Source organism: Ciconia boyciana, chromosome 3, assembly GCF_034638445.1.
Source record: "Ciconia boyciana chromosome 3, ASM3463844v1, whole genome shotgun sequence".
NCBI classification, from domain to species: Eukaryota; Metazoa; Chordata; class Aves; order Ciconiiformes; family Ciconiidae; genus Ciconia; species Ciconia boyciana.
In genome coordinates, this window is record NC_132936.1 from 27,379,039 (window position 1) to 27,401,936 (window position 22,898).

Consider the following 22,898-nt stretch of genomic DNA (forward strand, 5'->3'; position numbering starts at 1 on the left):
TTCAAGATCCTTTCAAGATCATGATGTAGAAAGTCATCCTGTTTGATGATGAATGTACTTGGATTTTTGGGGGTATTCAAAGTTAAGAAAAAAATATATTTTTTAACAATTGTGAAACCGTAGGTGTAGGAATATAATTGAAAACTTTCTGTTATACAGCTTTCAAATTTGAATGACAATTTCTCTCTGACATACGTCATTGTTTTAGGTACAGGAACATTGTATATAGGTACAGGAACCAAGCAATTAGCACTTTCAGATGCAAATGTTGAAACACTAGGTTTTTTAAAAAATCCATTTTCAAATAAACATAGTTAAGTTATTAATGCTTTGAAAGTGAAGTCCATCAATGAAGTCCATAGTGAAGTCCATTAATGCTTTGAAAACATTCAAATGGACAATCTAATATTGCCCATTCATCTTTTTTTTTTAATGGACTTTAGGAGATATTCTAATAGTTATAGTGCTAATGTAGGAAAATAATCCTTTCTATCACATTAGTCAGTCTCAATCAAAAGAAAAGCTAACGTTGTTGGCAATACATCAAAGTTTTGACCCTACAAAACTCATAATTTCAGCTATCATGATCTTGGAAAAAAAGTATTTAATCTGCTGACACAAGAAAAAGATCTGGAGAAAGCACTAGGCTACATTAATGTACAGTGCTACACTTCAGTTCCTTTTGTAGCAACTACTTTTACTTTTTTGTATCTTCATATGTCTTAGAGACACAAATTCTTATTTAAGAATTTTATGCAGAGGAATCCATAGTGGAATGAATCTTATAATCTGCTGCATTTATATGCATAGATGTGACAGCTCAACATGACTGAGGTAGCTCATGCATGAGCTACAGTCAACCTTATGAAAATTGCTATCTCTTCTTATTCATTAATAATTAACATGTTCATTTTGGAAAATGCAAAGTCTCTTCTATGTGGGAGGTAACAAAGTTGGCTGGTGGACTGTGATAATCTCATCCTGTCCAAATCACAGTCCGTATCAGGCCAAAGTCACTGAATAAATAAAAATATCTCAATGCTTTATTTTCATTTATCATCTCTCTGTCCACCCTACACTTCATGTACCCAGCCCACTTAACTTCAAAGGCTGTACCATTATTTAGATCCTGATTGCAGGGTATATATATATTAATATACATACACATAAGTGTATATATTTACATATATATGCAAATATATACATACATATATACACACACACACTAAATGTAGATATAATATGTAATCATGGATAAAATTCTCTCATGTAGACTGAAGTTATTCTGGAAAAAAACTTAAAAATTTTCTATTTCATTTCAGTGGAAATAATTTAGCTATGATGTTTCTTCACAGAGCCAAGAACATATGTTTGATTTAGAGTTGTTGATAAAGAATAAATTGTTTTCTGAAACTGAACACACAGACTTTGATTTCAAAGAACAATGTGATTTAGAAATGAAACTACCTTCTCCTGTCTCAGCCTGATGGTAGATGTGATCTTCTAATCTCAGACCTCCTGTGGGAGAAGTAAATTTTGCAGTCCTTGCACTCACCCCTGTTTCTTTGCCTCCCTTTGGCCAAGGTGTCAAAACAAGATCCAGGGAAGCCTCTACAGTAATTTTTTGAATGACTCATCTCCTTCACTTCTCTGACACCCTCACCTGGACTAAGGCCAGTGGGAGTCTTCTTCCCCCTTTCTGTTCCTTTGTACTGCTTTAAAGCTCTTACTCCACAGACTCCTCTGCAGCTCAGAAATCTCAACAGCTGGTATTTTACATAGCGGTACAGGGACAACTGCAGGAGCTAAACTCCTAGCTCTATACACTGGTGAGCCTGGGGGCAGAAGGAGGGGGAAAACCTTTGTAGAGAGCTCTAACAGAGTCCTGAGCTTGCAGCTAGAAACCAAGAATAAAGTTTGTGCTATTTTCCACTTGGTCTGTTGCTGTCAATATGTGTGAGCTCTGGTTCTGCAGACACCTTGGCAGAAGCTGTAACATTATTCACTAAAAGCATTTCAAGTTTTTTCTGATTTAACTGATATAGCTCTCCCCCAGATTTGCCACGTAGGTAACATCATGGCTGCTTATTCCCCGTGTGTTGCTATCAGCATAGGTTTTTTACATGAGCTACCTCACAAAGTATATTTTTAGCCAGGTTTCCTGGGAAAATGGACTCATTTAACCATGTTTTGAGCAGTTCTCTTTCATCCCCTAAAATTTGTGAATGTTTTCTGTTTTCAGCCAAGTATGATAGAGGCCAAGAGGTTGTAAAGACAGTTAATTTCCCTCAAGTTTAAGAAAACATTCAGGTAGGAAAAAGAAATGTGAAAGTGTGCCAGACAGAAAAAACTGCAGCATGAGCTCACCTTACTGGATACCACAGATCTATACCAGGCACATATGTTATAAATGCTCCAACCACAAAAAAATGGTCAGTGAAACTTCTACTTTATGGGACTTCCAAGGTGCAAGATTTTAGGAAATTGGATTTCAATGATTCTCATGCTCCAAGCTGTGTGGCAGTCTAAGACTGTTAAAATCATAAGCTAAAAGTAAGTTGGAGTTAAGCTTGTATTTAATGCTTCTGATTCACTGGAATCTAACAGTAATGGAGACCTGAAAAATATTTTCATTTCTCTGGATCTGGTAGCCCACCATATAGCAAAGCAAATGGTACTAAGGCAGCAGAACAAATGTGGAAAAGAAACCCAAACCAGTTTTTTAAAAAACAAGTGAATTGTATTCCTAGGCAATAATGAATAGACGTAAAATGCAAATTGTAGTTTTCATTCTCTTGCACAAAATTTCCAGTTCATCAGCTCTTTGGCCTTACATTTTTATGGACACAAAAGTTTTTCTTCCACACTTTTAGCTGAGTCAGGATGAACATATATACAGACAATCTAGTTTTCCATAAGAATATTGCTGCGTACTTAATGAACTCTATCTGAGTTTCAGAAAAAGGCATACATATCACTCCACCATATTTCACAGGATATATATTGTCTGTTAGATACTTTTCTTGAATATGCAGATGCTTGTCATGTGCAGATGCTTGTCATGAAGGGTTTCTACATGAACGTTGAGGAGAGATTTGTTTTATTGAGTTGGATTTCACTGGAATTGGGAAAACTTATGTAAGCCTACACAAGGCAATATTTCTTCTTACTGTATTGGAAGAAGTCCATGATAGGGAGTTTCCATGACAGGGAAACCCAATTAACTTGACAAAAGACCTTTGAGAGAACTCTGTTGGAATATTTATCTCAGTTCACTCACAGCAGGGAACTTCTGAGCAATTAGTGAATTTAGTGTAACTACAAAGTACACTTATGCAGTCCAACCCACAACAAAAAATCTCACTGGCAAAATGCAAGGAGCAAACAAGAATAGAAACAATATTTGCTGACTGGGCTGATTTTTCCTATTGTTTTTAAGCTATAATGAAAGTGTATGAAGATTTTTTCCTTTACAAAGAGGGAATCTATAGACGCTCACAGAAAGCAGGATCTAAATGGAAAACTCATTCAGTCAAACTCCTTGGGTAAGTAAAGTGTGTTCTTTTACCCTTTTCCTCTGCCAGTCATGAACGTAGTAAAATGTCAATGACCAGTTTGGAACCCAGAGGTTTCACTGTCAGAGGTGGAGCACTGATAGCTCCCAACATGATTGTTGTTGTTTCATTTTTGCATATCTGAGAATTTTAGAGAGCATTGGAAAGAGGTATAGACCCATTGTCTTTTAATCTACTCTAACATTTGCTCTAAAACTTTAAATGTACTGGTTCATAGAATAAAATGTTTTGCTGAGTATTCACAAATATTCCATGTACACATCAAGTTGTGAACAAAACTGACACAATTTCCTCCAAACATGCCACCAAGCAGAATGCAAATGGAAACATAAAAATTGCCAGTGGCCTCCTAATTAACAAGCACACCTTACTGGCACAGCAGCCCGGGCTCTCTACACCCCAAACAGAAATTAACTGCTGCTGGGATGCTGCTGATTTTATTTAGGATGCACACACTCAGGACTGAAACTGCTGCAGAAGAGTGTGTGTGTATAATACACAAGTGGATTTCCCCTCAAAAGTAGACCAGTGCCACTATATTAAGATGAGAAGTATCTAATAATGCATATACTTGAATTACAGAACACACCACAGGGCTTTATTCTTTGATATGGAGGGAATATGCAAGGATGAATTTATTAAATCACCAAGTGAGTATTTACACAGAGAAATGACTGGAGAGTCTCAAGCAAATATTTTATAGGTGATCTAGAATATCAAATAAATAATGACTCAGGCCTGTGCTAGGAAGATTACTGAGAGTATCTTCAACATGTAGTTCAAGAAAATAAAGTTGCAAAATAAAGTGCATTTTCTGTTTGTGATCTTAGTGAAGATATCCTTGTAAAGGACATGGAAATGCCTATGGTTGTGGAACCTGCTGGCTATGAATTACAAGAGTGTGCCTGATAGTGGCATAGAAGCGAAGAGAAGCAGCAGGCTTATGCAAGATCATCCTTGACCCTATACTGTTGCAAAAAGTATTGACTAGGACTAGTAGAGGAAAAGCTCCTGAAGTATGCTTATAGTGAATGTTGTGAAGCAATGAAAGAGAGAAACTGGAGTTTAGCGTAGAAAAACGGAGGACTGAATTAGGAAAATATGTTTATGAAGGACAGCCAGTATGTATCGGTTTATGTGTATGTATTTAAGGTATATTTGAAGGGCCATGAGAAATCAATAAAATTAGACAGTAAAATTTGCAATGCAATTTGAATACCTCAGTTCAGGGATGAGCTGCTGTGAGGCTGTGAGTGCAGGTGTTGGGAGGGTTATGAAGCATGCTTGGTGCAAGCGTAGGGTGATGACAGCTATTCCCTCAGACATGCTGCCCCAAATATATGCTGAATAACCTACTGAGGTGAGTGATTAAGCCAGAACGGCACAAGGGGACAAAGTGATGGCTGAGGAGCGAGAGAGAAGGAGGGCTATTAATGTGCTGAAGCAGATGCTGATTTAAATGGGAACTGGTAGGCTGTGCAAGGAAAAGATAGCAGCCCTTAGGCAAGGAGCCACTCATGAGCAAAAAAAATGAGGGCCTTGACTGAGACCGGCAGCTCCCTGCAGAGGATTGTGTTGAATGGTCAGTGCAAAACACCGAGTAGGAGGAAAGCCAAGTGGTCTGATATACTGAAGAAGGAGATGAGAAGTGAAGGAAAAAGAAGAGAACTGTATTTAAGAAACCTCAGCCTGGTTCGGAGTTTAATGTGTGGGAAATGCATTTACTTACTAACTTTCATTGAACATTGGTGAAGTATCCAATGGATCCAACAATATAAAGAATTACCCATCCTTTCATTGTCTAATGCATAAGTGTTCTGACCTCCGAGATTATGCTATATAAATATATTTGCAGAGGTGTTTAACTGCAAAAATTGAATTCAAGTCTGACAAGTTGGAGGCTGTTTGAGCCCAAGGCTAGGTGTACTTGAGTTTCTAGCAATGACAAATCCAGTCATAAAATGTGATTCTGCACCATGAAGTCTAAAACACTCTTTTGTATAGATTTTAATGTCTTCAGGATTAAGCTATCACTTTTTCATATCATTCATTAATTTGAATTAATTTGAATGTAAAATATGTGGCCCAGGTATAAGTTCTTTGCCACTCACGTATACCTCGGGTGGGGCTTTTCTGAGCAAAGGATAATGCAGACTCCTTGACCTAAATAAAAAACTCTTGAGAATCTCATTCAAGTTGGACTTCAAATAAAAATATTGATGATTATTTGCATTCTGCTTAGCTGAGATGGTTCCTGGAGAGAGAAAAAGGAGCAGAGACATGCTGACACATAGGGTAAAAACCGCAGTTTTGTGTGGGTTGATGTTTATTGTTGTCTGATTTTTTATTTATAATCTCTTCTGTAAAAGAGATTCAATATTTGTAAAAGGCAACCATAATAATGAATGACCATATTGAATTGATATTGGCAATCTCTCAGAAAATTTTTTTGAGAATGCCTAAAACTGCCCATGAATTGTACAACATATAAGGTGATGGAGTCATAAAATGGAAATAAAGTTTGGTGAAGCTTGCAAGAGCTATTTGTACAAAAACAGAAATGCACATATAAAGTGCCTAACTGATCATTGGATCATAAGGATTGTAAATGCATTGACTGGCTTCTGTGTTCTGCAACTTGAAATTGCTAGTTATTTTCTATCATTTGAAGGCTTCTTATTTATAAAATCAGATCTGATAGGACTATAAGTTTATCTCCAGTGAGGTACTGTGTGACTGCAGGCTCAGGGAGAGAACGGGAAAAGACAGAACAGCACAGAAGCAGGAGAGGAAAATGTGGAACATCCAGGTGGAGGGCATTGTGGGTAGCAGACCATTTTGGTTTGATCACGGTCTCTAAGGACAGGGCTTTCAGCAACCTGAAGGCAAGATGGACTGACACCACTGGCATTTAGAGAGAGAGTAGGATCTCTCCAGCAGTTTCTGTGCCTGTATTCCAGAGACAGGCAGGTAAGAAGAAAAAGTGAGTAATGGAGACTGGGATTCATAACAGCTAAATTTTGATGTGTAAAAGTTAGATTCCTATGTCTCTGCTAGGCAGCCATGGTTCCCTTTATCTTCCACGGCTATTCCTCTGGTCTATCCTAGGTATCTATCTTAAGGTGAGTTGAATTGCTTTGTTGGATCTTATTTCTTTTTGCTGACTATAAAACAACCTGTGGGGTAACGTCAGACTTACTTATATCAGCTAACATTAAAATGTCTAGGTTAGACTAGAGGAATCCCACTTGTAATGACATCATAAAGTAGCTTAAAAACAAAATGACCATCTGACTGGTACATAATATTTATAGTAAGATAGTATCTTCAGAATGTCTTGCATATGTTATGTTTGTGGATACGTACACACACACATACATGGATCTATGTGTATATACACATACAATCACAACTCTTAATGACACCAGAATGAAAACAAGCTAAAGAGGCACAATGAAACTGCAAATGGTAAGTGGGACTTAGGAAGATAAATTGGTCAAAGTTTAGTAATTTTCACTTTTTCAGTTGCACTCTGTTATTTTAAGAAGACTAATGACTGAAAAATGACATGTGAAACTGTCATCTTTATTTCAAGATCTCTTAATAGAAGTAGACTGAATTCACATTAAAGATGAACTTGGTAGCAGATTTATTTCTCAGATCTATACATTTAAGCTAGAGTTGCTGAACAAACCTGTCAAGTCTATTCTATAGCAGATTCTCTGTAAAATTGGTGCATCTTTGTGAGTCTTTTTTAAAATCTTCTTTTCCTTCTACTCCTCTGGTTTTCTTAGTTCCACCTAGGAAAAGACAACAGAAGCAACATGTAGTGTCCATAGGGAAAGAAAACATGAGACAGATTTGTTGGTGGTGTAAAGATGCCAAAGCTTATTCAGCATAGAGGAAGTACATTGGCCTAAATAGCAATGGTTCTAGTTCAAATAGATCACTTTTCAAAGTTAGGCATAGTGAAGTAAAGTATCCATCATTAACGTTTGCAGCCTGTTCAGACAAATCTTCTCTCAGACTCTTTCTTCTGCATCACTTCAGTATCAGGGCCAAGCTACAATATCTGATCCACACCTTCATTCAAAAAGCTGTATCTGCTGATCCTGACACCAAAAAACTCAGAAAGGCCCCAAAAGCCCAAGACTTTGGCTACAATCAGATCTATGGACTGTCACCTTAAGGCTTGGAGGGGACAAGAATAATTTTATTAAAAGCCTTAGATACTATTTCACAAACAAGATGATAGATTTTCAAATGTTTGGAAGGTGCTCAGAATGCCAAAGGACTTTCATAAGAGGACATTGAGAGATGTACATTAACTGGAAACACATTTCCCATCTGTTTTTATCAATGATTCACTGGAAGCTTTAAATTCAATAGTGCAGCAGATTAAATGGCATTGAAACTTCTATGCCCTGAAAAAAACATTGGCTGAATGTTTCTTAATACAAAAAGCCATACTAACGGAGATAAAATTGACATGTGAGGCAAAAACTTGTGTTTTAGTGTTGAGGGGATAGCCAGACAGAGTAACAGCACTCTAAGATATAATACACAATTAAATGACTCACCTGTGCAAAGTCCAAAGGCTTAAAAAAGATACAAGTGACTACTGTTAGTGACACCTCAGATTTTGGCTTTGAAGACACTGTTTTTCTCTTCATTTTCCTCTTCACTTGTCCTCACTCGACTTTGGCTCAGAATAACAACAAACAAGCAACATCTTAAGCCACTAAAAGTCATGACCCAAATAATTTTCTTCTTGACTAAAGAAACCTTGGGTTGAGTTCCCTTTTTCTTTCATGGGGGAAAAAATCTACTTTATTATTGTCAGAAAATCAACATCAGATATTATATTTTAAAAATTAAACAGCAACACCCAAAAATATTTTACAGCAAAGAGAAATACAGTAGAAGATCATGGGGAAAAGATACACAGTGTCTGATGATTCATGCAGTTAAATCCATGAGACTGTCTCCCATATAATTAATCATGGTAGATTTGTGGGAATGATTTAACTATTGACTCACTGATAATTTGACTCATCTCTCATGCTGAAAAGTCCAGGCAAAGCCATAGTTTCAAATTCTAGCAACCATTTTATAAGAAGTTTTGTCTCACGGAGAACACTAGTCAGCTACCCTAATCTTCTTATTATTAATAAAAGATTAAGAACTAAACTTTTGTCTAATTGAGTAGATGAAAATCCTAGTCTTTGAAAGGTACTAGGATTTTGTGTTGCAGCACTAAGAATAGGACATAACCTGCAATAGTTATACTTTTTTTGTCTGGTAGCATTATGACAGTTGTATGACCAAGTCCAGGGAAGAAAGTGAGATGAAAAGTTTTAGACCGCATATATTTCTGTCCCACTCTCTTTTTGTCTGGAGAAGGAGGTACTGCGAGGCTTTTATGAAAGCAGAACTTTGGTATTAAAATAAACCAGGTCAAGATGAGAGGGACTGAGTAATCTTTGTACCCTGTTGCTGTATATATATATAGTCTATGGGAAGACAGTATTTTTGCCCAAGAGATTTCATAGTTTGTTTGGTCAGTGTGGTGACAGAAAATTCACAATGCCTATGTAGAAAACATAGTATTAGAGAGACAAATGAGTCCAGTTTGTTAGCACTGATTGTGGTCAGCACTTAGGTGGGATGAATTATCTTCAGGAGGTATCACTCTCTTGATAAAGAGTAGTTATTTTCCTAATCCAAATGTCTCAGTTCCCTAAAGTTGAATTGGATGAATTTGGACTTCACCAAGTCTTGTTTGATCACCAGTATTTTTTTTCAGAGATGGAAAGGGTCAGAAATATCTCATTAAATATGTAACTGTGGAAATCCCATGGTTTATGTGCCCTGGCAGCCCAGAGGGCAAACCGCATCCTGGGCTGCATCAAACACAGCATAACCAGCTGGTCAAAAGAGGTGATTATTCTGCTGTATCCAACGTTGGTGCGGCCTCACCTTGAGTACTGTGTGCAGTTCTGGGCCCCACGATTTAAGAAGGATGTGAAGGTCCTTGAATGCATCCAGAGGAGAGCAACAAAGCTGGTGAAAGGGCTGGAAGGAATGTCCTGTAAGGAGTGGCTAAGGACTTTGGGTTTGTCTAGTTTGGAGAAAAGGAGGCTGAGGGACGATCTCATTGCTCTCTACAGCTTCCTGAGGAGGGGAAGTTGCTGATCTCTTCTCCCTGGTATCCAGTGATAGGACATGTGGGAATGGTTCAAAGCTGCACCAGGGAAGGTTTTGACTGGACATTAGGAAGCATTTCTTTACCGAGAAGGTGGTCAGACACTGGAACAGGCTTCCTAGAGAGGTGGCCAATGCCCCAAGCCTGTCAGTGTTTAAGAGGCATTTGGACAATGCCCTTAATAACATGCTTTAGTTTTTGGTCAGCCCTGAAGTGGTCAGGCAGTTGGACTAGATGATCATTGTAGGTCCCTTCCAACCGAAATAGTCTAATCTAAGTTTATGTTGTGGTTGTATTAGAGGTTATTTAAGGTTTTCTAATTGTCTTATTTGGACGGAAGATCCTTACAAATGCAGGAGCTAACAGAAATGAAAATATTTGAAAAACAAGAAAATTAGGAAAAAACTGACAAAGCAAAATATGAGTAAAGACCATAACCTTAAAAACAGAATACGTTTCCTTTATACATCCTCTATGTATGCTGTTTTTTAACAAATTCGTTGCTTCTGTCTGTGAAGATAGAATGTGACACAATCCTATCTTCAATGCACCCCCACTCTAGAAAGACAGGGAGAAGCCATTGCAAACAAACAAACCAACCAGAGACAAATCTTAGCTTTACTCCTGTAAATCTGTGATTTTTGCCAGTGACGTCAGTGAATCCAACATTCAACCTGCAAACTGTATAACTTGGAAACTGCAACTGTGAGTTGAAGTGGCCGAAAAAAAAATTGCAGGAATGATTTAAAATTGTATTTTGCTGTTTGTGTATTTTTGATTGGTAGATGGGGACTGTCAGTATGCGAGAAGAGTCTGTTCTAGATATAAATTGTTGAATGGCAGACGTTAGAAAGATGCTGCAGAATGCTGATTCCTAGAGCACTGGTGTTCAGTAAACAGTTTAACTCCTTGTTTAACACAAAGCACTGACTTCCGCTAACATTGACAGATCTGCAGGACTTAATAGCTTGACATCTGAGACCTGTCATTCTTCTTTACTTTTAAGGCCTTATTTCTTTTATTTGACATCTTCAGTCTGAAGGAGTCAGTTTGCATAATATTATTTAGTACACTCTTCAGATGTTTTTGCTGTGTTTGCTGGTAACAGCATTTTACCTACAAAGCTGAATGTAAGCACGCTAGAATCTAGTTTCTGTTCTCCTACAAAACACCTCAGTTTTTAAGTCACTGCTGATAACCTTTTTTGTTGTGTTAGGTCGTATTTCTAGCTTTTTTGCTCTTTTATTCAATTATATTTAATTATCAACTACTATGTGTTTTTCTGAAAATTTTCTTTATACTTCTCTTGTGAAGTTCACCTTCATTATAGTGATACAGTTTCTTGAAAAGGGAACTAGGAAATGTTAAAACAAAACCACTTTCCATTCTGTGGAAGAATACTGAAACAGTCTACACATTCTAGTTTTTTAACTGTCAGAGAGTGTTTTGCATTCAGGGTCTACTTCTACAGAGTTAATATCAAGGGAAAGTTGTTACTGAAAAGGAAGCTAAGGTGCCTCTACTATATAAAACTGGACACAAAATTATGAAAATCCTTTTACGGAAGCACACAAGTACTCATTCTTTTATCTGAAAGAGCACCAGAGTTCTCTTTACAAGTCAGTTGAAGCTGGTTTCCCTTGAGTAAATGGAAATACCTTGCTTACTTTTTCTCCTGAAGGGGACTCAACACAGTTTGGTGAAATTACTTCTTTTTATTCAAGATTATTTTTGATGGAAGATCATGATGGTTTCTTTTGGAAAAGCTAAGTGGTGTATTTCTTACAGCATATTTTTGCCAGACAGAAGAAAACTTCCTTTTTTAAGTAATTATCGGTAATTGTTAGGCAGACCTTCTCCTTAATGATTCCTTAAAATCTCTTCTTTTTCTTCTTAATAAAAATTGAAATTTTGCAGGGTGTAAGCTTGAAAGCTTTTCCTAAAAATACCAAAGGTGGCGACATTAGTGGTCTAAAGCTTTGTAAAAATAACCCTAATAGATTCCCTGTCTCTGTGAGTAATGAGGTTCAGCATCTGTTTGCTTTTGAAATGTCATTCATTTGGAGTAAATATCAAGCTGGAATAATCACAAAAGCAAGAGACAAAAACCTGCTATTCGATTATTTTGGTCATCTTCCAGAAAATGTAATATTGTTCTCTAATGGACATTGTCCAAGAATGTGTCAACTTACTTTTAAGTCTCTATCATTTCCACCTGGGAACTAATTCCACTGGGAGTTAAATTACTTCATTGTTGTGATATTTTTTCTTGATGTTTTCTTTGCTGGACTTCTTCCGCCTATTCTATCTATAGTCTAATATGTGGCACTTAATTTTCTCTTTCTGCTTGGTGTTTGAGTCCTACACACCTCTAGGTTGTTAGTGTCTATATATTTTGACTTACTATTTTCTCAATTTGTCACACAAATACATGTTCTGTTGCTCTTTTTATTCCTAGCAGTGACTTATCAGACTTAGTGTAGCACTCCAGTCATACACTGTATAGTTCTTTACTCAAAACATGCATGATCTTGCCTACTTTTAATCCCAGCTTCTTAGGTTTTCTTTCTAATGTTATTAACATACCTAAAGCAGACTCCATGTCTAATTTGCTGCTCACTATCAGATCTATTAGCTTCCAAGGCCTTGGCTTCCCTAGAGACACTGGAAGTCTCTGATTACCTTCAACAAGGCTGGGATGTCATTACTTAGCAGTGTGTAGTTTGGATAGGTCCACTTTAGGAAAAATCGGTAATGACTACATTGGCTACATGAACTACAGGTTCTCAGGAACAAGAACTGTCAGAGAAAGAAAAAGAACTGTAGGAGGAGACACAATATTGACCGTATTAAAGAAATTATATCAGCTAACAACTCTGAAAGTGTCATAGTTTTTTATGAAGTAATGACAATCATTTATTAATTCCCATTGATTTTAACTTATAGTCAAAATATTGATACCTCTCATTCATGAATAGATTCCCATTTCTTTTCTTTAAAGATCTGAACGCAGATAATGGCAACAGGATTTGCTCTTCTACTAAATCATTTCCACGTACAATGCCCAGCACAAAGGGGTTCTGTTCCATGATTAAGACTCCAAGGCACAGCTGTTTTACAGGAAAAATTAACTAAAGTGTCATTTTCCCTTCCAGTCTGTTGGTCCCTAAACCAGCTCTTCCTCGAAGCCATAAGGGAACATAAAATGCATCCCAGATTAATTTAACAACCTTTTTAGCACAATACATTCCTGGTTTAATTTTGTTCAACCAAACTGTAGAATCTATGATTTTGTGCTATATTGTGAAAAGCTGATATGTATCAGAACTGTAATTTCCATGTTGTTTATTATGATAATTTTACCCTCTTCTCTAAATTCTTTGATTTTATCCCTAATGGTCGAAGGTGGACAGTATCCAAGTCCTTCAGTCTGTAATGTCTTAATTCTCCTCATCATTTATTCTGAAATCATGTGTTACAATTGTGTAGTTCTGGAAGCTGATACATTCTATTGTCTGCTGATTCCCATTGTAACACATTATTCACTGTATATTTCCTAATAATTTCCAGTCTTCTCCTTTGCTCATCTCACACTTCAGTAGGCAATTAACTATGTCAGGATTCAATCTGAGATACAGGCAGGTGTGATGTGCTAGATATCCAAATTCTCATCACAGAGATGGTGATCTAGTCAACAAAGTCAGTGGAGACTGGAGGGCAACTCAGCTACAACTGCTCGTGGGTCCATTAGTTGCCCCCACACAAATACTTGGTGCTACCGAAGTGGGAAGAGCTTCCCATGTGGCTGTGTCTCCAAAAGGACATGGATGTCTCATAGGTCCTCTGTCACATCTGCCAGAAACATGTGGATGTCTCAGGCACCCTAGGGCATCTCAAATAGCCCTAGACACCTGCATTTAGGCAAGTGAATGGATCCCAATATACTCTGTTTGCTACTGTGGGACACATAATATATTTAGATATCTTAATCTTGAACTAAATCCCACAGTGTTTTACTGTCAGGAAAAAGACAAATTCTAATTCCAGTTCTGACATTAACATTTACATTAAGGATAATAATGCCAATGTACTGCTTAAATCTCAGAAGAGACCAGTAAAACAGTAGTACACTCTATTGTATTAAAACACAAACACTGTATCATCGTTTCTGAAAATATTGTAAAGGAACTATTATGTATTCTATTTTTCCACAGTATACTCAAAGCAAAAATTTGCATTGATTAATAATATCCTTGTACTACTGGTGCCTTTCATAATCTGGAAAGGTCTTTCACTTCTCTGGGACAGAAGTGGGTGGTATGGGTTTCACTTTTAAACCTCAATGGCTTATTTAGCTCCTTCAGGATTATACTTCTAGTTGCTCAATTTTTTTTTTAATTTTGGTTTTGAAGATTTTGAGGGACCAATCAACACTTTCCCTGAGCTGCTACTTTCCAGGGAAAATGGTCTGGAACACTATCACTTTCCACAGTTGCTATCAATAATATACCAAGTTACTTTTTAGTGTCTTCCATTAGGGCTCCTTTTCAATTTATTAATTAATAAACTTTTGCAACTAATATCTATTTTAAAATATGAAATAAATAAAGAAGTCAAATCTCAAAGGTTACCCAGATTCAGGAAAAGATTTTTGTACAGAGTCCTGTCTATGTAGGAAAACATACAGGACATGAACTCTTTCAAAACAAGACCATTTTCTGAATTGTTGAAATAAGATGCCATCCAGTTTCCATTCAGCCTAGTGGATGGCTAAGAGTTTTAGAAGGTTAACATTTCCTCTGAATTTATTTTCAGATTACTAAATATTATCTGATCATTTTAACAAATTCCTCTCAGTCAGTCTTTGTTCATATTTCAAGGAGTAGTACTTACAGCAGCAAGTAAAACAGCAGTTAAAATTCAAGCTGAATTTAATATTATTCATTTATATCATGTATTTATTTATAACTCAGAAAATTCACCCTCAGATGCCTGGCTTAGCAACAGAAAGGATATTTAGAGATTTGTTTTCTCTGAGGAATCTAAACTTAAATTAAGCTTAAAGTGGAAGCTGTGCTTGGATGCCATAACATGTTTGGTAGGTGCAACTAAGGGATACAATGCAGAATGAATTTACTCCATCAGCAAGGCTGAAATGATGAAAACTACTGAAGTATAATTTATAGGCAGGAAAAGGGAAAAAGAGAAATTGCAAAGATCAAATGCAATACTTATGCTGAGAAATCTATTTTAGAAAATTGAGAAATCTATTTTAGAAAATATGTCCTCCTTTCCTAACGATACTACTGCAGAAACACTTTCCACTTAGGAGTTCCTTAAAAGAATTACTACCTCTTTAGAAGGTATATTAGTATGAATGAGCCAAGAAATCCCCAGAAATGCTCTTGATGGAGCCGGCATTCATTCCCAAATCAAATCAAATCAAACTGGCATGTGGCTACAAACACTGCATCATTGAACAATACATAGAGAGCATGGTTCACAAAACAACAGCTGTTTCCATTACCGCTGAGTGCTTTTTCAGACTGAGAGAAGTGTGTTAGCCTGGGAGAAATGAGAACTGGTAAATCTCAGCCAGTCTTTGGAACAATCCTGAACAAACCATGCCAAGTTTTAAGAAAGGCTTGGTAAACAGGCCTAGGACCTCATGCCACTGCTGCTACCAGTAAAGGTCAGCATCTACAGAGATGACACTTCATTCCACCTTTCCTGCTAAGTCCTGCTCCTGAGTGATGCACTAACCCCAAGACTGGTTTTGGTCAGTAAACAGTCAATCAGCCTTATTATCTGCTCTTTAGACTGCAGCCATTAAAAAAATTGACAAAATCACCTGCCCCATCACAATCTATGAGTATACTTAGTTATTTAACTGTTACACAAAATCTATATATTGAATACAAAATTTCATAATTCATAGAACTGTAGACTAACTGCGGCTGGAAGTTATTTGGTCCAACTCTCTGCACCCTAAATTGGCAGGGCCATCTTAGATTAAGTAGCTTAGATCATGGAATACTTTAGGTTAGAAGGGATCTCTGAAGGTCATCTAGTTTAATCCCCCAGCTCGAAGCAGAGCCACCTTCTTAGTTAAGGTTAATGGGGCTTCTCAGGTTGAGTTTTGGGTATCTCCAGGGACAGATATTCCACAATTTCTCACTTCAGTAGTGCCTAACCACTCTTGTTGTAAAACACTTTTTTTCCCTTATGCCCAATTGCAATTTCCCTTGCTGAATACTGTGTGACTTTCATCTTCTGACCATTGGCTGTGCGTGTATCAGGAGAGTGTGCTCTATCTTCTCTATACCTGCCCTTTGTAAAGCAGAAGACAACAAATAGATCTCCCCTGAGCCACCTCTCCTGAGGGCTGAACAAAACAGCTCCCTCAGCCTCTCCTTGTACATCATGTGCTCCAGATCCCAGACATCTCAGAGGACTCCTGCTGGTTCTGTTCCAGCCTGTTAATGTCTTCCCTGTATGGGGAAGCCCAAAGCTGGGCACAGTGCTCTGGACACAAAATGGCGGGTCCTGAATAAAGGGGATTAGTCACTTTTCTTGACCCGCTGGCTGCACTCTTGTATACTTTAATTTAATGTATTTTAATTTAGAGTATTTGGATGGATGCCCATGGGCATGGATTACTGAGTAAGCAGCTCTTCTTTCTAAACTGTAAGATAAAATGCACATGTCAAGTACCTCTGTATCTGACTATGATGACTTAATTTCCTAAAACCTAGGAAATTAAATTCATGGATGTGTTATAGTCATGGATAAAAAAGGATCCTTTTCCATTTTGCTTTCTAAGTTTTATTCCATTTAGAAACATTTCTGAGAATCAATAAATTCCTATCAGTTTATGAAACTAGAGGTTTACTTTTTTTTTTTAGACAATAACAAATGTTAGAAAAATATTTAATCACAGAAATGTGAGTCTGTGAGTCTGCAGGAACTGGTCATCATCCTGCTCAAACAAGTGGGAGAGATAATGTGTAGTACTGAATGCAGGAATACAAGAATATAAATTCAAGGCAATTTTCTTCTGTCTTTGAGACTGATGTAAATATTGGATTTTCACACTGCAGTTGATGTAATTTTTTTTAGTAAAATGATCACAAGGAAAGAAGTAAATATGAATGATATGAAATTAGATAGCCTATTATATCTTTTTTTAAAAAAAAATATTATCATGACAGACTGTATCTGAAATATATTTGGCAAAGAAATGGCAAAGATTATTAGTAATCCCTGAACTTTCACATGGTAATTCAAAGAAAAAACATCATGAGGCCTTTTTAAAAAACAACTGCATTCAATGGTCATTATGACCAACATTGTTTTTATGATTCCTTGCATTTAATGAGCAGTAGCTACAATTTGTGCTTGATCTGTAATCCAGACTTCACCTCTCTGCTAGTTACCAATTTGTCTTGCTTTTTTTTTCCTTTGGCTGGAAGTGCAGGTGTTCCACATACATGAGGGTTCACTGTTAACCAAGGAGAGCTGATGCCACCATGGTTGTTCAAATTTTTTTACAAAGATGACACAAAAATCCTAATTTCTCCATTCACAGTGTGGGATTTGTCATATTTTTGCTGCTTGCCTTTCAAAGTTAATGGAGCACTGCAAATACAGCTCAAACATGGCGTTGGTGGGATATACACTGCTAAACAGCCTGTCAATGGCATTCTGTATATTCTAGGATTAACTTTATACTGTGGAAAAACCTGTAAAAGTTCACACCTTTGGTTTTCTGATAACTTGTGCCCTTTTATCGGCATAATGACCTGTGAATAGTAACTAGACAAGCATTCATTGTATAAATGCAAAACAAGACAGAGCTCTTTAAGTAATCAGTAGACATACCATATATACCTAGCTACCTAAGGTGTGCAGTGCAGCTTCTGCTCATTGAACTAGATGATGGCCTTGCAACTTCTTATGCCCTGTGTATATACAAAGTGAGGCTTAACAACTCAGAGCACTGTGCAGTTCAGCTACAACTACACAATTATGAAAGCCCTATCACCTGGCAGGGAGGGACAATCTCTTGTGCGGTTCCATGGATATTGCCACAACATTTAGCATGTCCTCAAAGATGTTGAAGAAACATCAAGTAAGTTTACAGGTCATCCCCCACACTGTGCAATGAAACAGATTATGTTGTCAGCAATGAATTTGAGCTGAGAAAAGCTGAGAACATTTTCAGTCCCAACTCACCAGCTATTTTTGTAAAGGTGTTGGATGAGATCTTTAACAAAAATGTTCCTAGGGATCTTCAGCTGAATTGAAGAAATATGTTCACATTAATTTCAATATTCCTACACAGTTCAGTTCAGTTCAGTTCAGCTGGCAAGCTCTCCAGAGGAGAGATTCTGTCAATGAAAACATGTTTTTGCAATGACAAAATAAAACTACACTTGCATTAAGTTTTTGTAGTCCCTAATGGCAATTTGGCTTGTGGCTAGCAGGATACTTATCTTCATTTTCATCAGCAGCAGAGTTTGTTATTTAAATATGGAGATGTCTATCAGTCATGCTCTGTTCTGATACTGGTATTAGGACAACTAACTAAGACAAGCTTTTCTTTTCTGGTTGCTTGTTTAAAGCTACAAAATGTGAACATATGCATCAAAGGTCTCACTAGTACCATCTCTTGTAATAGGTGGGGAGCATTAGCTGACAAAAATGGACAGAAACAGAAGTTCTGGGTAAGTGAATCCTTAGCACTGTGTTTTGAGGCAGAAGAAAAAATCTCTACAATACAGATTATCTAAAACCAACTTCTTTCCTTTCATTCACTCTCTCTGCGTCTATTTTTTTCCTTCACATTAAAGTCTCCTGCATAATTCTGTTCCCTTTCTGGCAACTTTATCATGCTGACCCTGGAACTATAGCATCATCTACCTCAATTTCAAAGCCTGTTTCATCTGATCTCCCACCTATATCTGTGTTTTTTCCTACACTGTCTTTTCTGTCTCAAATCTTATTCAAATTCTCAATTGTTATTCAAATCTCCCATGAAGACTCAGTTCTTTTTGATGCCTGCAAATGAGACTCAATAAAAGTAATCAATATTATTTGTTAAAACATTTGGAAAAGACAAGCTATCTATTTAAACAGCATTGGCAACTGCTATCCAGCTATCAGAAAAAAATTAAACATTGGCTTTCAGCCATTTAGAGAAAGTCAGATTGTATCACTTTGATTATGATTAACAGCTCATCTCATTATTGCTGTGTTCAGCAGAAGGTAATTTGGAGTTTACATAGCTGATGGCAGGGCATCTGGTAGGTAGTTTCACTGACATCTAGGGCAAAACTTCTACTGACTTCATTAGAAACTAAATTGCTCAATATGTCAACAGCTACCTGAATGAAACCTAATTTATTGAATGTCAGTTTTTTTCATATCTTGAGTCTCTAACAGATCAGTTATAATTGCAGTTTTGACAATTGTTGTTTCAATGACTACTTTCTCCAGCCAATAGTTGAATTATCTAATGATTTCTGCTTCAATTTATCAAACTGCCTTGTAGAAATAGTATTCCATTTTTGTTAACCCTGGTTTTCGAACTGAAATTTTGATCAAAACAAAAAGGAACAAATAATTGGAAATCAGAAAAAGATGCATTCTGATTCTCAGTGCAGCAAATCTGAGAAACTCTGTTTCTTGAAAGGGGAAACTAACAGAAAAGATTAATTTAGCATTTTACAGCTTGCATTTTTAAATAATACTTTTAAACTAAAATTGATTTTTTTTTCTCTTTGTTTTTCTTCAGATTGCTGCAAATTCCTGGGGAAAATCTTGGGGAGAAAATGGTTATTTTAGGATTCTACGTGGACAAAACGAGTGTGATATTGAGAAGCTGATTTTAGCTACTTTGGGATAGCTATAGTCTTCTACTCTAATTGTATTGTACCGTACTCTGCTTTATGTATCTATTCTTTCCTTTGTTGCATATTGAGTCTTTCTAGAGAAATAAAAATGGCTTCTCTGTAAGTTACCTTTCTTTCTATTATGGCTCATTGGGCTTCCTGACTTGAATGCACCACAGCCATCACAACACTCTCAGATCTCCCCTGGTAGAAACACACCTTTATCCTAATAGGAAGTTGTATCCAGGACTGCTGAAAACCTTGGTGTCTCACAGAGCAGGAAGTTCCCTCCTCTGTTATTTACATCTCACCATTATTTTGTAACATTACTAATGGTTGATTCAACAGTGCCTGAAATAAATGGAGTTACATTGTTAGTACTGATCTCTTTACAATACATACTCTGGTCACAAACCACTTTAGAAATATTATGTGCTCTTCCACACAGAATTGGCTCAGACAGCTCATGGTCATACTGGATAAAAACTTCCAAAGAAATGTAAGTAGAGTTCTGATCCTGTTGCAGAATAATTATTTCCTATCTTAGCTTAGATAAGTTGTATCTATGTATCATTATCTCTTCCAGGAAATTAATTTTTTACTAGTAGATCCCATAAAGTTGATGTATTTAGAGTAATACAAAAATTACTTGCAGTGAAACAGCGTATTCCTGTTCCCACAACTAAAAATGTACAATTTTAATAATTTGTTTAATTAAAGGAAAATAAAGAAGAAAATGTAATTTCTGCTCAGTTAAGTCCGGACTAGACTAACTCCTGAACTACTTGCCTTCCACTCACTGTTTAACCTGGAAACAGACATGTACCGCCATTCCCAAAAGTCTGTTTCCTATGGATGAAGATGGAAAAGACATTCTGTTGTTTGTCTCCACTGACATATCTGTAGTCCAGGCATGGTTCCTGGTGTTGGCCAGCAGGACCATTAGTGCAGACAAGACACCCAGAGCCTCCTAATGCTTTCACTCCTCATGCTCCCGTAGCTGCTTCTGTCTGAAGAAAAAGCCTACTGGCATGTCTCCCCTCCTGTCAGCATTGCTACAAATCTTGATAGGCTTGAGGACTGTTTTGCTTATTTGTTAATTAAAATACAGATATTGCGACTATTGATATAAGAAGAAATTAACTACTTTCTACCCCTTTTTAATTTCAATTAATCCAAAGGCCAGGTGCCAACAGGAATCATCAGTCATAAAATTATCTATGAAAGAAACAAGCCTGGCATGTTAAATAGATGGGGGGAAAAAGCTGCCATGAAATTCCAGTGAACGAAGAATTTCCAGTGAGACCTTCAGTGTCTTTAATAGACTATGCTTCATTCTTTCTAGAAAATTAAGAACTTGACTTCTAATGTCATCAGCAAAGGAGTTATAGCTTTTCCTTCAAGAACTTTTCATGGCGGTGGTATACAACAGATGCCCTTGCCACTGAAATAATGTCTCTTAAACTAGACTTGGGTCACAATTTATGTTGCATCACTACTGAAAGAGCTATTATTGAAATGGTAGTATCATATTGCTGCACAAGCTCTTCTGTGGCCTCTAGTGTCATACAATAAACTGAATTTAGACACAAAAACCTGTATCACTTGAAATTTATAGCAAATTGTAACACAAGCAATTTTACAGAATCACAGAATCACAGAATTGTATAGGTCGGAAAAGACCTTTAAGATCATCGAGTCCAACCATAAACCTAACACTACCAAGACCACCACTATACCATGTCCCTAAGCACCTCATCCAAACGTCTTTGAAATACCTCCAGGGATGGCGACTCAACCACTTTCCTGGGCAGCCTGTTCCAATGCTTGACAACCCTTTCAGTGAAGTAAAATTTCCTAATATCCAGTCTAAACCTCCCCTGGCGCAGCTTGAGGCCATTTCCTCTTGTCCTATCACTTGTTACCTGGGAGAAGAGACTGACCCCCACCTCTCTACAACCTCCTTTCAGAAGAGCTAAGTGCTCTGAGAGAAGAAGTAACTTTTCCAGGTTTAGTGAGCTAAACCAGTACTTGAGAGGAAAGTGTACCAAGCCATCTACACAGCTGCTTCCCAAGCTCTTGGTATGTATTGATTCTATAAACATCAAGATTTCAAAAGAGTAGAATTTAGCTCTGAAGTGAATGATACTGTAAAAACACATCCAGTCAATGCTGGGGTTTTTTTGTTTCATTCAACTTCAAGTTGGTTTGCACTGCTGAAGCTCTTACTTTTGTCAGTGGTGGTTGCTACTCCTGATTTGCTTGTGAGATCTTTCTAGGATCTGGGCTGTCACGTTAAGTTTCTTCAGTGATGAGAAAGCTCAAAACTACTCTCCTAGATCTTGACCTGATCAAATGATCATCTTGGCTTGAACGAAACACCATATGTGAAAAAATCCAACCATGTCAAAACAATTTAATGGTTTGCAAAGTGATACTGCTCCACCCACCTTCTGGGGTGAACGTTTGGTGCTCTGAGTGATGCACATGCTCAGCACCCTCTCCATACTCCCTCAATATCATAAAGCTGCTGTCTGTGGAAATGCCACAGTACCTGGAATTTAACAGGCAGGCAAATGTATCTGCACCTGGAAGCCAATTTGCTCTTTGAAAACAATCTTGATGCTGAGGCAGCTATTCTACTGCTATTCAGAGCACAAGTAAAGGGTCTCCTGGCAGTGCCGGTCTTCTCACTCACAGTGATCAAGAGACAGTGCAGCCTGGGAGCCATCACTGGCTCTGCCTCAAGCAGACTACCTGGAGACAGATTTTAAATGTCAGAAGGGCTTTGAGCTCTTCTAGTCTACTATTTGGTGGGACTATGAGGAAAGTTGCTCTTCATTAAGATGCCACCTCTCTCATTTCTCTCTTTTTTTTTTTGGCCTCTCCACCACTAATGCTCAGCCGTGCCTGCTAGCTTGGACTAAAAGTGTCATCTAGCTTGGAGCTTTTTCCTGTATGAATAGAAAGGAACAATATGTGGCTCAGGTTAATTCAACAGAGAGCTCATCACCTTTAAATCTCTAGTATTACTAATGGTCTGTGGGAACTGCAGAAAGGGGTGGTACCAGGAAGGGAAGGCAATGCAGGAGTAGCCTTTGTGTTCATGACATGGTGTAAATTTCCTTTTCCATAAAAAAAGGAAGGTAAAATTTTTATGGCAAGCAAAAAAATAAATCCCCACTCAGATTAAATATTACAATATTTCTTGTTAACAACATGCTA

The 22,898-nt window shown here is 37.3% G+C and overlaps 1 protein-coding gene across 1 annotated transcript in view; it reads left to right on the forward strand.

The window, feature by feature from the left end:
- The window catches only part of TINAG (tubulointerstitial nephritis antigen), a 57,123-nt gene extending 37,436 nt beyond the window's left edge, over positions 1 to 19,687 (forward strand). The window contains exons 9-11 of the mRNA XM_072857810.1: positions 3,440 to 3,545; positions 18,461 to 18,506; positions 19,577 to 19,687. Coding sequence (XP_072713911.1) covers positions 3,440 to 3,545; positions 18,461 to 18,506; positions 19,577 to 19,687 — 263 coding nt within the window. The remainder of the gene's footprint in view (positions 1 to 3,439; positions 3,546 to 18,460; positions 18,507 to 19,576) is intronic.
- The last annotated feature ends 3,211 nt before the right edge of the window (positions 19,688 to 22,898 follow it).